Below are 14,756 nucleotides of genomic sequence, written 5' to 3'. Positions count from 1 at the left end.
TGCAAAGCTATTTGTGCATCCCTTTTCAGCTCAGGACCTGGTCCCGTGTAGCTAGAGCTGACAGGGTTCCCGTTAGATACTCTCAGATGAGTTACAGCTTTGCCCTTCTGGAGGAAGATTTCATTCCACAGTCATAACAAACGGAGACACTAAATACCAACCTGGCACCTTGCGGATACGTGCACAGATCTTATCAACAGTATCTAATTCACTGCAACGCCAGTTGCCTGCTGTGTTCATTGGCTGGTAGGATCTGAAATCCCACAAAGAATCTCTCCTTGGAGTCATTACAAGCCCCACCCCTCTCTCTTTTCTGTCCCCATTTTCGGTTGTTTTCCATTCTGCATATGTTGGCGTTCCAGAGTTAATAAGTCCCTGTGAATTGCCTGAGGCTTATTTCCTTTTGAACATTATAATCCATGAGTCTGTCATTTAACTATTTTCCCACAAGAGAATTTTGTGCTTCTGGAAGATCGTGCAGCAATAAGTCCTTGGGTTTGTCTTATCCTTGTCGTGAAGCTGCAGGATTTAAAAAAAAGTCAGCTCTGTGTCATCCAGAAGATGATGCCTCTGGCAGTATAGTGTTCCCCTAGCACTATTCGGGGGGCAGGGGTCATTTGAGACTCAAAGGAAAGAGAGCGACCTGCTGAAGTGCCAACATCACTGTCTTCTGCATCTGGATGTCCCCTGGGGATTTCCCATCCACAACACTGACCAAGCTTGTATGTTCCGGTAAGGGAGTTAGGGCTCAAAATAATAATAAGTGAACACCATGGACCAGATCCTCAGCTGGCGTATGTCTGTAGACGATGGACTTTATTGGAGCTCCGCTGATTCACATCCCGTAAGAGCTGGCCCACTGTCCCTGCAAAAAGTATCCCAAGTATTGCTCCCAAGATCAATGCACACTAAGAATGACGCTGTACAGAGTGAGGCTGGAGACAAGCTAGAATATATTTGTTGCTAAAAGAAGGGCACAAACGCTCATTTCCCTGACAGGACTCATGAGTGAGGGGTCATATGGAAAGAATTCCTCGGCAAGCAGACGCACAGTGCTTGCCCTATCCGTGGAGTAGAGATGCTGAAAGGGAAAAGCCTTGTAGGGAGAAATTTTGCAAGCTACGGGAATCTGCCATCCCAGGCATTGCATCTGGAAACAAGAGGATCCCAGAGAACTGACAGCAAAATACAGTTGAGGGGATCATTTCAGCAATGGAATTAGATGCATGGCATAGCTAGGCCACACACAGCACTGCAGAACTGTTTAATATCATGCCTGAAAAATGCAGGCAGCATAGCTGGAGACTCCTCGGCATGGCAGTAATTCTTCACGTGATTTCTGACCTCCGTCCAAACTCCGGTGAAACCAGGAATGGCTTCAACAGAGACTTTTTTGTGCTGCTGATTTTTCCAGGTGGAAAAAGACCATACGTCTGCTGTGCGGACATCCTATGGTCCTATAATGCTTAGGCCGCAAAGGCTAAAATCAAGGACAACCTAAATAGTGGTTGCATATTGGGTGCGAGCGAGACAGAAAATGGTGTAAGCAGCATAGAAGAGTAACTAGCACTGATTTGGTGTTCAATAATAATGCCTAGCTCTTTTCAGCAGTGGATCTCAAAGCGCTTCCCAAAGGAGATCATTACTGCCATTTTACACATGGGGAAACTGAGGCACAGAGGGGCAGTGATTTGCCCAACATCACCCAGCAGCATGACCAGGAATAGAACCCATGTCTCCAGAGTCCCAGTCCAATGCTGTAGCCACGATGAATAAACCACTGGCCTCTGTTAGCTCAGTGTGGATTCAGTCGAGCCCTGTTCTGCTGTGTACCACAAAGGGGTGGAGCTCCCGAGCTGGGGATTCTCCCATCAGAGGAGACTAACAGACCTAGCTCCAACACTACCCCTGCAATCCTCAGCATGAGGGCATCGGGATTATTGAAGGGAAGGGAGCCTGGCTGGACAACACTGCTCCAGCAATCCCTAGCTGGCAGATCCTCCCTAGGAGCCATACCTAGACCCAAGTAGTTCAGTGCAGCCCTCTGAGAAATAGCTTTCACACACCCCCTCTCCAACATCTCAGTTGTACTCCGTAGATATGGCCACAGCTGAGGTTGAGGCCTGGGTATGCAAAGCAAGTATAAGGATGCTCTCTGTGGGGACCAGACTCAGTCCTTCATACAAGCAGGTGCAACTCCCAGTGAATTCAATGGAAGTTGCATTTAGGCCAGGGGCTGAATTTAGTCACAGGTGTACCGAGGATGGTGCAGGCTTATGATAAATGATGGTGCACCTGATCTATATCCTATTCCAAGCTAAACGTGTAAGGATGTCTAGAGTCAACGTCACACAAGATTTTTTCTTCTAAATGGTCATTTTCAGATGCTCAACAGATCTTCAACAGATTTTTATCCTTTGGGTTCAAACTTGGCACGTTTTTTCTTGGCCCGGGAATGGATTTATTTGTACATAAACTTTGAGCCAAAATGGTCTGGCTGTTTTCAAGAAATAGTGGAAACAAAGTCCACTTTTGACTCTATGCACCGAATAAATCAGGGGCCCAGCCAAAACAAAACATTATGTGAGCATGTCATTAAAGTCTGTTGTAATGCACGTAATAAAGAGGTAGATTTAAGGTTGCATGGGCTGCCTTAATTTTTTGACATTTCCTCACTTTTCAGTGCTTTGTAACCTTAATGCTCTTCTAATGTAGTTAGTTGTATGGAATTTCTTAGATTGCTTACATTAGACAGATGAGGACATTTATTATGGACACAGTAACAATAGAATAACAGCAAATCTGTAATTGTTGGTTATGATATAGACTATGCATTAAAAACATCTCTTAAATACAGAATAATGTTTGCGACCCAAAGAAATATATTTTAAAGGGATATTCTGCACATTCAGGTTTTACAAATGAGACACAAAATTCTTGATATTTTTATCTCCAGTGTGTTCTAGATGTATGCTTTCCAGGTAACATTTTTAAATGTGTGATGATTCCTATGTTTAGGGTCTGATTTTATAGCGAATTACACGTGACTATCAGGAGTAATAATTCCCGCAGAGTCCCTGGAATTATACCACTGTAAAACTAGAAGAAGAGAATCAGGCTCATAAAATTGAACAAAGAAACTTTGCGAATAAGGCATGAGAGCTTGAGCCAATGTAAATCGGTGTTGCAGCTAATGGGACTATGCCAATTTCCACCAGCTGAAGTACTGGCCTGATATATTCAGTTCCAGAAAGGAAGAGGGGAGTCTATAGGTCTGATTCTGTTCTCACTTACATGGAAGTAAATTAAGAGTCACTCTGTTAGAGTTAATGGAGTTACGCCAGTTAAGACTGGCATAAGATCAAAATGCGTGCGCATGAGAGCTATGTGAATGACTCAGTTTGCTGTTTGTTTGCAGCACACACACAAAAATTGTCTTGGGTTGATCCTGAAATGTGAACTTGGCAGCCAATGAAACAATTGAAAAAAAAGAAAAAAAAAGAAAATTGTCTCAGGTCAAATCCCAAAACATTTCATTTTTGAATTTTTAAAAACTTTGAGTTTAAAATAAACTTGAAGTTAATTTGTTTGTAATAAAAAAATCAAAATGTTTTGTTTCAAAAGTAATGAAACAAAATGTTTAGATTTCTTTTAGCTGCCTTTAGGTCTTTTTTTTTTTTTTTTTTACCAAAACCAATCTGGTGAAATTGACACAAATTCATGACATGTTTCGGTCAACCTGATCTGCATTGTTCAGCAAATAAAACTTTCATCTGAAACGTTTCACCCCACTCTACCCCGATGACACTTTCTTCTCTGATCCTGTTCCTATCCTGAAGTTCACAGCAATTTGCTATCAAAGTAGAATTAGGGTCTCCATGTCGATCTTTCATTCCATCTGTGAAATCTATTAGAAGAAAAAAAAATCCCACACGAATCAGATTTCATTCGGCTACCTGAATGCGAATCCAAATAAAAAGCTCTGTCTGCCCGGGACAGATGTGGTGAACATGGAAGGATAGGTAACTCCCTGGGCATAAGAAAATGCATGCAATGTGACTTATGACACAGTTTAGTAATGTTTACAATAACCATGTTGAGTTGATTGGGTATGGTGTTTTTTTCTAGCATAAAATACATGTGGGTTTTTAAAATACATGTAGCGCATACGGGCCAAAATACGTCTGGGTCCTGGAGATACAGTAGGTATAAAATGCTATCCCTGCACTGCCCTAGTATTCCAGTTTAAACCAGCCCTACACCCACAGACACATAGACAGTTCCTTGCACATTAACTGCGTCCCTGAAAGCACTTCATAAAACCAACAGCCTGAAAATTACAGGACCTAATTTCACGACATTAACTTTTCACCACTGTCACTTCACTGATTTCGAGGGAATGGCTCCTGATTTACACCAACGTGACTGAAAGGCAAAATAGGACAGGGAGGAGTGAATATCAGCTGCATGCAGTACTAGACCTTCACAGAATTCCTGTATGCGTAGCCACATCTCAAACCAAGATTGCTTCCCGCAGTTTAATAAATGTTCTGATGGGCCATTTACATCAGATCAGGCTGGCATTTATTGTAATGTAATTGTTATCGTGATTGTGGCTCCTCTTCCACTGTACAGTTTTAGTTACAGGACTAAGCAGTTTAAAAGTAATTTGCGACACAGATAGGAGGCTGTAGAGCGCTTGAATCATGTTCTAGTTTCAGTAACGGGAACTCTAATGCCTTTATTATTATTAACGTCCTTATTAGAATAAAACTTAGCACTTATTTATATCTACCATTCTAGATGCTTTTAGAACATTTAAAACACAATCCTGATCCAATCCAATTTTATCTAGTTAAGTGAATAAAGGGACTGCCCAGGGATTAAGGAAGCATTTGGCAAAGCAATCAATCAATTAGCAGTTCATAGAATATCAGGGTTGGAAGGGACCTCCGGAGGTATCTAGTACAACCCCCTGCTCAAAGCTGGACCAGTCCCCAATTTTTGCCCCAGATCCCTAAATGGCCCCCTCAAGGATTGAACTCACAACTCTGGGTTTAGCAGGCCAATGCTCAAACCACTGAGCTATCCCTCTCCCCAACACCACTCCACACCTCAAACTCCCACCTCCCACCAAAGCACTCTGTGAACACTAATGAATTAGTCCTCCCTGTGTGCGAGAGAAGTATTATCCTGATTACACAGAAGGGAAAACTGAGGCGAAGGAAACCATCCAGGGATCTGTGGCAGTCAAGCATAAAACCAAGTGAACCAGCAGCACGTTGCAGGCAAAGAGGGGTGAGGAACAGAAGATTGCTTAACCTATAAACAGAGGTCCACACCTGCCATACTTCTCTGCTGTGCAAATAACCACTTTAATATTGGATGAGGGCTAATGTAATCATCACTATCATTTGTCTTCCTAGGTCCTAGTTCAATACCTTGGATCAGATCCTGCTTCCAATGAAGTCAACCAAGGCCTCATTTTCAGAGTACTCACAGCTCCCATTTACTTTGACTGACATTATGGGCAGTCAGTACTTTTGAAGATCAGGCCCTCTGAGTTTGAGTGCATGGAGAATGCAAGATCAGGGAAATATTACGAGGAAAAATGTTCACCTAACAGTGAAAGAACTCCCCTAAACTGATGTAGGGCAGATGTACAAGCACTGGGATGATGGTACAATGGTCAGAACTTTCCTCCCCCCTCTCCCTCTTTGCAATCACCCTTTTCCTGGTGATCATGGCATGCACCAGAGGATTTGTTGCCAAGTAGTTTCAGTTCTGCTAACCAGAAGAGAGATTTCTGTAGTCACAAAGCACTTTCCTCTGCACGAAAAACCTTCTCATCATGAGTCAGACAGATAGTGAATAGGGCCACCCAGCCTCAGAATGAGTTGGGCTACACATTTCGCTTCCACACTTTCAAGGCTACATTTACCACATTTCCCTTTTTAAAGCAAAATGACTGGGCCCTGGATTCGGATTTCCCTGACACCAATGCTGGTCAGGAGTGATTCCATTCAAGTCAACAGAATTACAATAGCGTGAAGCTGGCATGACAGTGGCATTGGACCCGTTGCGTTTGGAAAGTGGGCTTGCCTCTGACACTCGTCGCACAATGAGTTAAAGATTCTCCAATCTGAGGTTCAGAACATATACAGCACTAAAGGTTGGAAGTGGCTTTTCATTACTGCAGCTGCGACCTAGAGAAACCCAAGACGAAGAGGTTCTCACTGGCCCATTCTGTACTTGGCCGCTCCTTCTAAGAATGTCAAGAAGAGGGCCAAGTACCAATTGCAATGTGATATTTTCTCCCTCTGTGGACATTTGCCCACTGTTCCATTGTAATGGACAGAAATGAAAGAAATTCAGATCCTGTTCTGCAAAGTTTACAGGCTAAGTATTGAGAATACAGACCACTCATAGTGTTTCTTATATGTACAGGTCTATATAGATCATGTATGAGGCCTGGGTGCAAGAACATCTTCTCGGATGTAGCTGGAAGATCACATATGCCACTAATGTGATCTTAGCTAGCTCTGAAGTTTGGTCACTAATTGTATGGGCTGATCTGAACCAGTAGCCCAGGGGTAAAGTCTCCATGGTCCATCACCAGAGCCCTTTTCTACCCATTCTGTTCACTTATTGGGTCTCATTTTCCTCTCACTTACAATGGTGAAAATCAGAAGTAACTTCACAGGAGGGTAGGAAAGATGACCTAGAGGAGGCATACTAGACTGGGCCTCAGGAAACCTTGGGGTCCATTTCTGACTCCAACACGGAGTTCCTATATGGCACTGAGGATCTGGACCTTAAAGTGGCATGACCAAAGGTATTTAGGCACCTAATTCATGTTAATTCCCATGGGAGTTAGGTGCCTAAATACTTTTGAGGACCTGGGTCATAGTTTACCCCAGGCCTCAGTTCCCAATCTGTCAAATGAGGATAATACCTTTCTACTTTAAATCCATTAATGCCTGTGAGACACTCAGGCAGGTCTTCACTACCTGCCAATCCGCCAGGTAGTGATGGATCTATCGGGGATCGATTTATTGCGTCTTGTCTAGATGTGATAAATCTATCGCTGAACGCACTCCCCCTCGACTCCGGAACTCCAGCTCACGAGAGCAGGAAGCGGAGTCAACGGGGGAGCGGCAGCGGTCGACTCGCCGCCGTCCTCACCTAAGATATGCTGACTTCAGCTACGCTATTCACGTATCTTAGGTCGACACCCCCCCCAGTGTAGACTGGGGCTCAGATACTGCAGTGATAAGGACTTTATACCTAGACAGTCAATAGAGTTACACCAGTGTGAACTGGTTTAAGTGAGAGAGGAAGGCCTGTTAAATCTGTTCGTTTTTGTTAATCATTTTGATTTGCATAGTTAGTACTCAAGGGAGGGTTACCAGGTAGCAACTGTGGAAAAAACAGGACACGGGGTGGGGGGTAATAGGCGCCTAGAGAAGAAAAAGTCCCAAAAAATGGGACTGTCCCTTTAAAAAGGGGACATCTGGTCACCGTAACTCAAGGCAAAAAAATTCCTGTCGGATTAGATTCATCTCCGGTGCAACGGAGTTGAAGTTACACTAGTTTGGCTCATAATGTTTTAAAAATGATTGTACAAAGAAACTGAGGCGGAAACACACACACAACCTGCCTGCCAGAGTATCAGGCAAGATTCTCTGTCCATGGTCCCATCTGACTCCAGATGCCAGTGGTATCTGGCACAGTAATATACTGCAATTCAGCAGTCCTCTCTCTTTCTCCATTCCGCAGACCACTTCATGGGAGAAAGACCCTCGCATGGACCCACTCCCCTCCCAGTATGCTCCGACCACCCCACCCACCCTCTCCCCCTATTTGGCTCTCAGTATTTTTCATGCTGCTGACCAAAAAATAGGACTCGCGATCCCTGGTGGTTGATGATCATCTTTTGAAAACCAGGGCTGAAGTGCCTGCGGACTAGAGTAACATTCTGCTAATGTTCATTCCAAGTACGACCCCTACCACTCCATTTTGCATTTAATTTTCTCTAGCTCTGTTAACCTCTAACCATAATGTTCTAAAAAGCATATATATGATGTAAACAGAATTCAGTGCATGTACCTATAGGCTGAAATAGTCAAAGGAACCTAGTTAATTGAACTGGGTGTTCAATTATCTTTGAAAAACTTCAACCACACACTGTGTATGATCAATGTTTACATACATATAATACCTCTTAGAGCAGCTTTGTAGCACGGCCAGCAAAAATCAAGGATTTTAAGTTTTATAAAGGGTTCTGTTATCATGAGGAGTTGCAACGTGTGTGCGGCAGATGGTAATAGCAACCTTCAGAAAGATGCTGGAATTACAATAAAGGTTTCTAAGGACAGTGAATACAATGGATCTTCTTTGAAAGAGTCGGTTTCTTTATATACATTTTCATCAACCCCCCTACCAATGAGTAGTGGAATGAAAGAGTCAGAAGTTGGCCAGTGGTTTTCACACAAGTCTAAATGGGTGCGGGTTACAGATGTATGGAATCATCCTGGGTCACTTAATTTGCAATTTGAGCACTGGAAAAACATAGAGCCTGATTTGGCATTCACTTACATCAATTTTACTCTGGTTTAACTACATTTCTGTAGGTGAAACAGGCCCAACACAGTTTATACTACACTGGCCAATTTGGCCAGCCCAGACTGATCTTTGAATCTGGAAGAAAGTGGAATTTGCAGAGCGATTTGAATGACTGAAATCTCATTCGACGCGTACATGCCAAAATACTTTCCACTAGTCATGTTCATGGCTCAGTTGACCAGATTCTTATTTTAGTTACACCACTGGAAAGTTGAAGTCAGTGACATTACCCTGGTTTTAAATCAAAGGTAAATGAAAAGACATCTATTGCTTTTCTCTGAAGCCTTCGGCACTGGCTGCTGCAAGAGGCAGGATAGCAGACAGTCAATCAACAGTTTGAAGTTATATATCCTGGTTTTCCTGTCTGAGTGTCTGAGTTATGTAGCAGCAAGGGGAAAGTTTACAAGAGCAGTTAAAACACCTGGCTACAATAGTTTTATGACACTGAACTTTTTGTTTCATACTGACCAGAGCAGGACTGCTATTTAAAACTTTTCAAGGACAGACCAATTAATCATCACAGTGAAATTAAAAGGAAAACTGCACTAAGCAATCCCAGATCCCATGGCAAAATTATCGCTGTTTCAGCTTTGGTTCTGAAATGCATTGCAACTCTTTGGATCTCTGGAGTTCTCCTTAGCATTCAAACACTGACATCACCCCTTCTACAGCAATAGGCTCAGCATTCATATGTTAGCGAAGGCGTTTGGAAAAGCTGATCTCGGGCACTATTCTGTCTGCCCCATCAATAGAAGCTGAGGTCTAGCAAAGTCTGGTAAATATCATGAAAGTAACATAGGGGAAAAAATCAATGATCATTGCACTACAATGAGAAAATAAACAGTGATGTAGCAAAACAAGGAAACAGACAGTTAAAAGGAAGTCAAGGTTGACCCAGAAGAGCCGCTAGTTTATGGTTTGTTCTTATTAATCACAGAGCACCAGGAGGTTAGTGCTTGTAGGAAGCACAGATAAAGACCCTGTCTCCACCCACAGGGTTTACAGTCTAAGGGCCCAATCCTGCAAACGCTTGCACAAGTAACTGGGGTAGCCTCCATAGGAGCTAAGGGTGCGGGGGGTGCTGCTGCTCCCCCTGGCTTGAAGTGGCTTCCATGATATCCAGAGTTTACAGTTTGGTTCAATGGCTCTCAGCACCCCCCACTATACAAATTGTTCCAGCACCCCCGGCAGCCTCTTTGACTGCTCACAGGAGTGAAGTTGCTACTGTGCCTATGTGTTTCCAAGACCGGGCCCCAGATGATTTCCTCACGCCTCTGGGATTGAAGTCAATGAGAATTTTGCCATAGATTTCAGTGGGAGCAGGATCTGGCTCGGATCCCTGTGCTTACATGAATTCCCCGTTTCCCCTCATCGTTTGCTCCCCAGCTCAAGTGCAGGACACCAGCTGTTTATGTCCTTCTCCAAAAGGAAAGCACCGACTTTAATTTATTCTGAAAATCTAACCCACCTGGGCTTTGGAACGGAAGATGCTGGATATTCCAAGCTGACCAAAAACAGAACTTGTTTCACTGTCTCATTTCACAGGCTTGGAGGAGAGGGGACATGGGAGAGCCATATGACAGAGGAAAGAAGCAAAAGCCAGGGTTGGGTGGCTCTGCCCATGCTGTGAAATTCCATTGAATTGGGCATAATGTGGGTTCTAGCCCACGAAAGCTTATGCCCAAATAAATGTGTTAGTCTCTAAGGTGCCACAAGGACTCCTCTTTTTTGCTGACACAGACTAACACGGCTACCCCTCTGAAACCTGTCTCCATTGAATTGGGTTGACTTTGTCCATGGGAGATCAGACTGGCTTCTAGGGGAAAACTCGGTCATGGAACTGAACGGACAGCGAGCAAATGAAACCGACTCCCGTCCAGCAAACAAGGGCTAACCCCAGTCACCCCGAGCAACCTCACCACCACAACAGGGTGCCGCTGAAGGAATGTTGCGGGTTTATTGGTTATGAGAGGGAATGAATGCAAGCCAGGGTTTGAATTAAGGGGGCAAATGCAGCCTCAGCTGCCTCTCAATCCTCCTCAGTAAAATACAGCAATTAGCTTCATTGAATACGGTGCAAGGAGAGAAGCTTTAAGGAGCAGCCCCCCGGTTAAATATTCCAATAAGACCCGGTTTCCTACTGACAGTGAAATAACACAAATAATCAAACACTTGGAGAAGTAACTTCCCGGGTGGCTTCTGCATTGTCCTGCGGGGGCGGAGGGAGCCGGGCAAGCCTAGAGGCTTGATCCTGAAACGGGGATGGTGGACATCAGACAGACAGACAAGCCCCACTAGGCTATCAGGGGCACCCAGTTCCAGGCACTGGCGTACCCACCCGGTACATACCCGAGTGCTTTGCCCCGTTGAGAGTCAAATGACCTGAAAGCTGCAGCTTGCACCCAAGTGTATTCCACAACCAAACCGATCTGCCCCAACATTCAGAGTCCTCCGAGTTTCATCCCATTATTCGCAGCTCTCTAGCCGATTTCCCCCTCCCTGAGCTCTTTTCCAGGTCAAGGCACTTTCCAAGAAGCAAATGCTGCAGAAGAGGAAACAGCCTCCTCGGGCAGCCCCCCGCCAAAAAAACCCAACTAAACTAAGGTGACCCTCAGAGCCCCTTTCCCTGCAGGTTCCGCAGGACAAGCCCCGTGCCTGCGCGTCCCGAGACTGATCGGGCAGAAAGACCGGACGAACCTGCCCCTTCGCACGTCCAGACACAACATTCGGAAGTCGGCGAAAGTTTCTCCCCGCAAAATCAGGCCGGAGCGCGAATGAATGATCCGGCTCGGAGCAGGAAGACGAGCGCTCAGCTGCGCCCGGGCACACCGGGAAGGCACCGGGCGAGCGGAGCGGAGCACCACGGAGGCGCTCCGGAGCCGTGCACTTACCCAGGCGAGGAGGCAGCTGAAGACCGAGAGCCAAAGGCAGGCGGCTGGCGGCTCCATGCCGGCTGGGGTGGAGGGGAAAAGATGCCCCCCAGGACCGGTGCGCCCCCACGCCTGCCGCGGGGCGTTCAGGCCAGGTCCCCCGGGAGACGGATCCCGGCCCGGGCTGAAGTTGGGTGTTTCCTTCCCCGGGATCCCGGGGGCGGAACGCACCTGGCGCGGCTCAGCGCTGCCAAGCCCGAGCCATCCCCGCTCCTCCGCGCTGCCCCGGTGCCACTGGGAGCCTCCCCCCGCGCTCCGCGCAGCGAATCCCGGGCCGGAGGAGGAGGAGGCTCACGCCGCAGCCGGGCTGGGGCCAGCCCTGCGGCTCCGCCCTCCGGCTGGGGCGGACGGGCGCTGGGGGGCTCCCGCGCCGGCCAATGGGAGCAGGCAGGTGCCCCGGGGGGTGGCTGCGGGGATCCGGCGGGGCGCGGGCCGACCGCAGGCAGCGCGGCAGGGGGAGGCGAGGGGGCGCAGCGGGGCTGGAGCGATGGATCCGGGGCAGCGGAACCGGGCCGGGGGATGTTCAGACGATTCGGTCCCGGCTTGATGCTGAACTGGGCGCGTCCCTGGGCATTTGCGGACCCGTCCGTGTGGTCAGGGACAGGGGCGCTGCCTGTTTGCGCCTTCCCCCCTGCAGAGCTCCAAGAAACGAGCCCCGCTTCGGCCTCCACCTAACGCTAATCCCAGCGCGTCGGGGAGCGAGCTCATTAAACCTCCCCTCTCCCGCTGCCTAGAGGGGGCGTGTCGGCCCATTTTATAGCTGGGTAAACTGAGGCAGGGAGGTCAGGTGTGCATCTTGGCGGGGTGTTAGACTAGATGACCCCGGCAGTCTGATGAAGTGGGTTCCGGCCCACGAAAGCTTATGCCCAAATAAATGTGTTAGTCTCTAAGGTGCCACAAGGGCTCCTGGTTGTTTTGCTGATACAGATTAATAGGGCTGCCCCTCTGAAAGCCTTCTAACCCTATGATTCTGTGAGCTGAGCGAGAGACTGGGCCTCAGAGCTGGATTTCTAGGCTTGCCCACAGTGGGTTGGTCCGGTCTGGCATGGGCCCATGTGGGGGGTGCCCTCTTGGCTGACACACTGGGGGTGAAATTGGGGGGACCCCGGCAGAGCAAAAACCAGGAGCTGCTACAGTTTGAGCTGATGAGCCAAGGTGCTGCAGAAACTCCTAGGACTTGTGGTTCTGGCTCAGCAGTGGGACCTGCAACACAGACGCCCCAGCAGGTCACGCTCCGGGTTTGGAGAATCAACAAAGGGCTATTGAGTGGAGCTTCCCGATAGAGGGATTAAATGCCCTGGTGAAAGGAAGAGTGTGGTGGTCAAGAGACAACCTGTCTGCTACTCCAAGCTCTGCCAATGGTTTGTGTGACCTTGGAACAACTACATAGAGCCCATTTACTCATCTATGAAATAGGAAGCATACCTCGGTTTCACCACCCAAAAGCATTTTGTGAGACAGACTCTCCCCGCCCCCCGCAAATCCTGAGATTTTACTTAAAAATCCTGAGATTAAAAAAACATGGGGGATTCTCTTTATTTGCCTTCTAAATTCTGAGCCTGTACAATTCACAGTGTCAGCTTTTTCTCCACAAACAGGAGGGCTACAAACTTCCTTAAAAAATGGAAGCTGAGAGTCTCACCTAATCACATGACTCCATGAGCTGGGGCTTTAAGAAAAACCACCAGGAGTCCTGGGTTACTTCCAATGATGCTGGGGAAATCAACTAACATTTGTAAAGTACTTTGAGAGCCTTGAATACAAGCTACACTGCTCCAAGAGGAAGCCTGGAGCAATCTGCTATGCAGGGGGCATATACCCACTGCATGGACGATGCAACTTTTTCACACACACACCCCCAGTGCAATCAGCAAACTTCATGGGCATGTTCAGAGAGACGGGGTCAGTGTAATGGCCACTCCTTGTTTCATCCCCTGCCCCTTGGGGTGATTTGCATTTCAGAAGGGGCTAGGAGGAAGGAGACCTCGGTGAGTGCAGGGATGATTAGCTGTCGCGGCAAGTCTTGCATCTTCTTCCCTCCCACCCGCCTCCCAATCTAGGGCCAGGCACTATTTGATCCTTGCTGTTGCTTCAATCTTACATTGTTTCTTTTTTCTTATGTTACTGGCTGCGCAAGTTCAGGCTAATGGATAGACCTCGGCCTTCCTATAAACATACACCACAGACAGAAACAGGAGTCATGCTTTCCATGCACTCAGGAAACTCTGAAGCCTGGCACCTTAGCACCATTCAGTTAAACATTCTAAAGCTACCACTCCCAGCGTAATTTATTGGGGAAGCGCTTTGGTGGATCAGGGCTCTCCTTCGGCCGAGTGCTTTGGCAAATGAAATGAAGAAAGAGCTTCCCTGGCTCCGATGGACTTGTTTTGTTTTTTTAATTGCTTTTACTCACTGTGACTGACATGCTAGGGAAAACAATCTCTTTTCTCTTTGAAGATGACTAGCCAAGGGGGAAACAATATTGTTTGTGCTGTTTTCCCCTCTTCCGTTTCTGCTGCATGAATAAGGTTTGAAATGTTAGGGGGGCTTTCTAAGAGTTTTTTTCATTTGCCCTTTTTGGTTTTGACGTGACAAATTCCAGTCTCATTGGCTTTGTTTTTCCTGGAGGGTAACAGTCACCGGCATCGCAAAGAGAGACGAGAAGGTATTTGCATCCATTAATTGCACAGTTCTTTGAATATGTAACAATAAGGCCTTGTTATAAAATGACAAGGGAATGGCCTATTAGCTCGTAAATGGATCTCAAAGTTAGTAATAAACTTTTCCACTTGAATGCACCCATCCAACCATGCTAAGTGAAGGATTTTATGCATCTGCTAAAGCTGTGCCCCTGGAGGGTAGAACTGGGGAGGTGCTGGCAAAGGTGACTCTTTGGACCTCACCAGGAGAGGATGTCCGAACCTTAAGCCACATCATGACACTGATTTTTAAGCAGAACGCCCCACTGGTTGCAATGGGGCATTTTTGAAGTAGGTGGGTTTAGTGAGCTAGGCTGGCCTTTTTCATCTCTCTCCGCTATGAATCTTTCAGTGAGGGCCTGATCCAACACCTGTTCAGGTCAAAGGAAGGCTTTCCACTGACTTCAGCTCGTCTTGGATCAGGCCTTTATGCCTGGTCCAGTGCTAGCTTCCCTCAGTGCTGTTTCTTAGCTCAACCTTCTTTCCTTCCCTAGGACAGACC

The 14,756-nt window shown here is 46.8% G+C and overlaps 1 protein-coding gene across 1 annotated transcript in view; it reads right to left on the bottom strand.

The window, feature by feature from the left end:
* Positions 1 to 11,844, bottom strand: part of LOC311516032 (vasoactive intestinal polypeptide receptor-like) — a 177,355-nt gene extending 165,511 nt beyond the window's left edge. The window contains exon 1 of the mRNA XM_084619644.1: positions 11,517 to 11,844. Coding sequence (XP_084475770.1) covers positions 11,517 to 11,573 — 57 coding nt within the window. The 5' untranslated portion in view covers positions 11,574 to 11,844. The remainder of the gene's footprint in view (positions 1 to 11,516) is intronic.
* Positions 11,845 to 14,756: the final 2,912 nt, after the last annotated feature.

Source organism: Lepidochelys olivacea, assembly GCF_965140295.1.
Source record: "Lepidochelys olivacea isolate rLepOli2 genome assembly, chromosome: 2".
Taxonomy (NCBI): Eukaryota; Metazoa; Chordata; order Testudines; family Cheloniidae; genus Lepidochelys; species Lepidochelys olivacea.
This window is presented reverse-complemented; position numbering and strand designations above follow the sequence as displayed.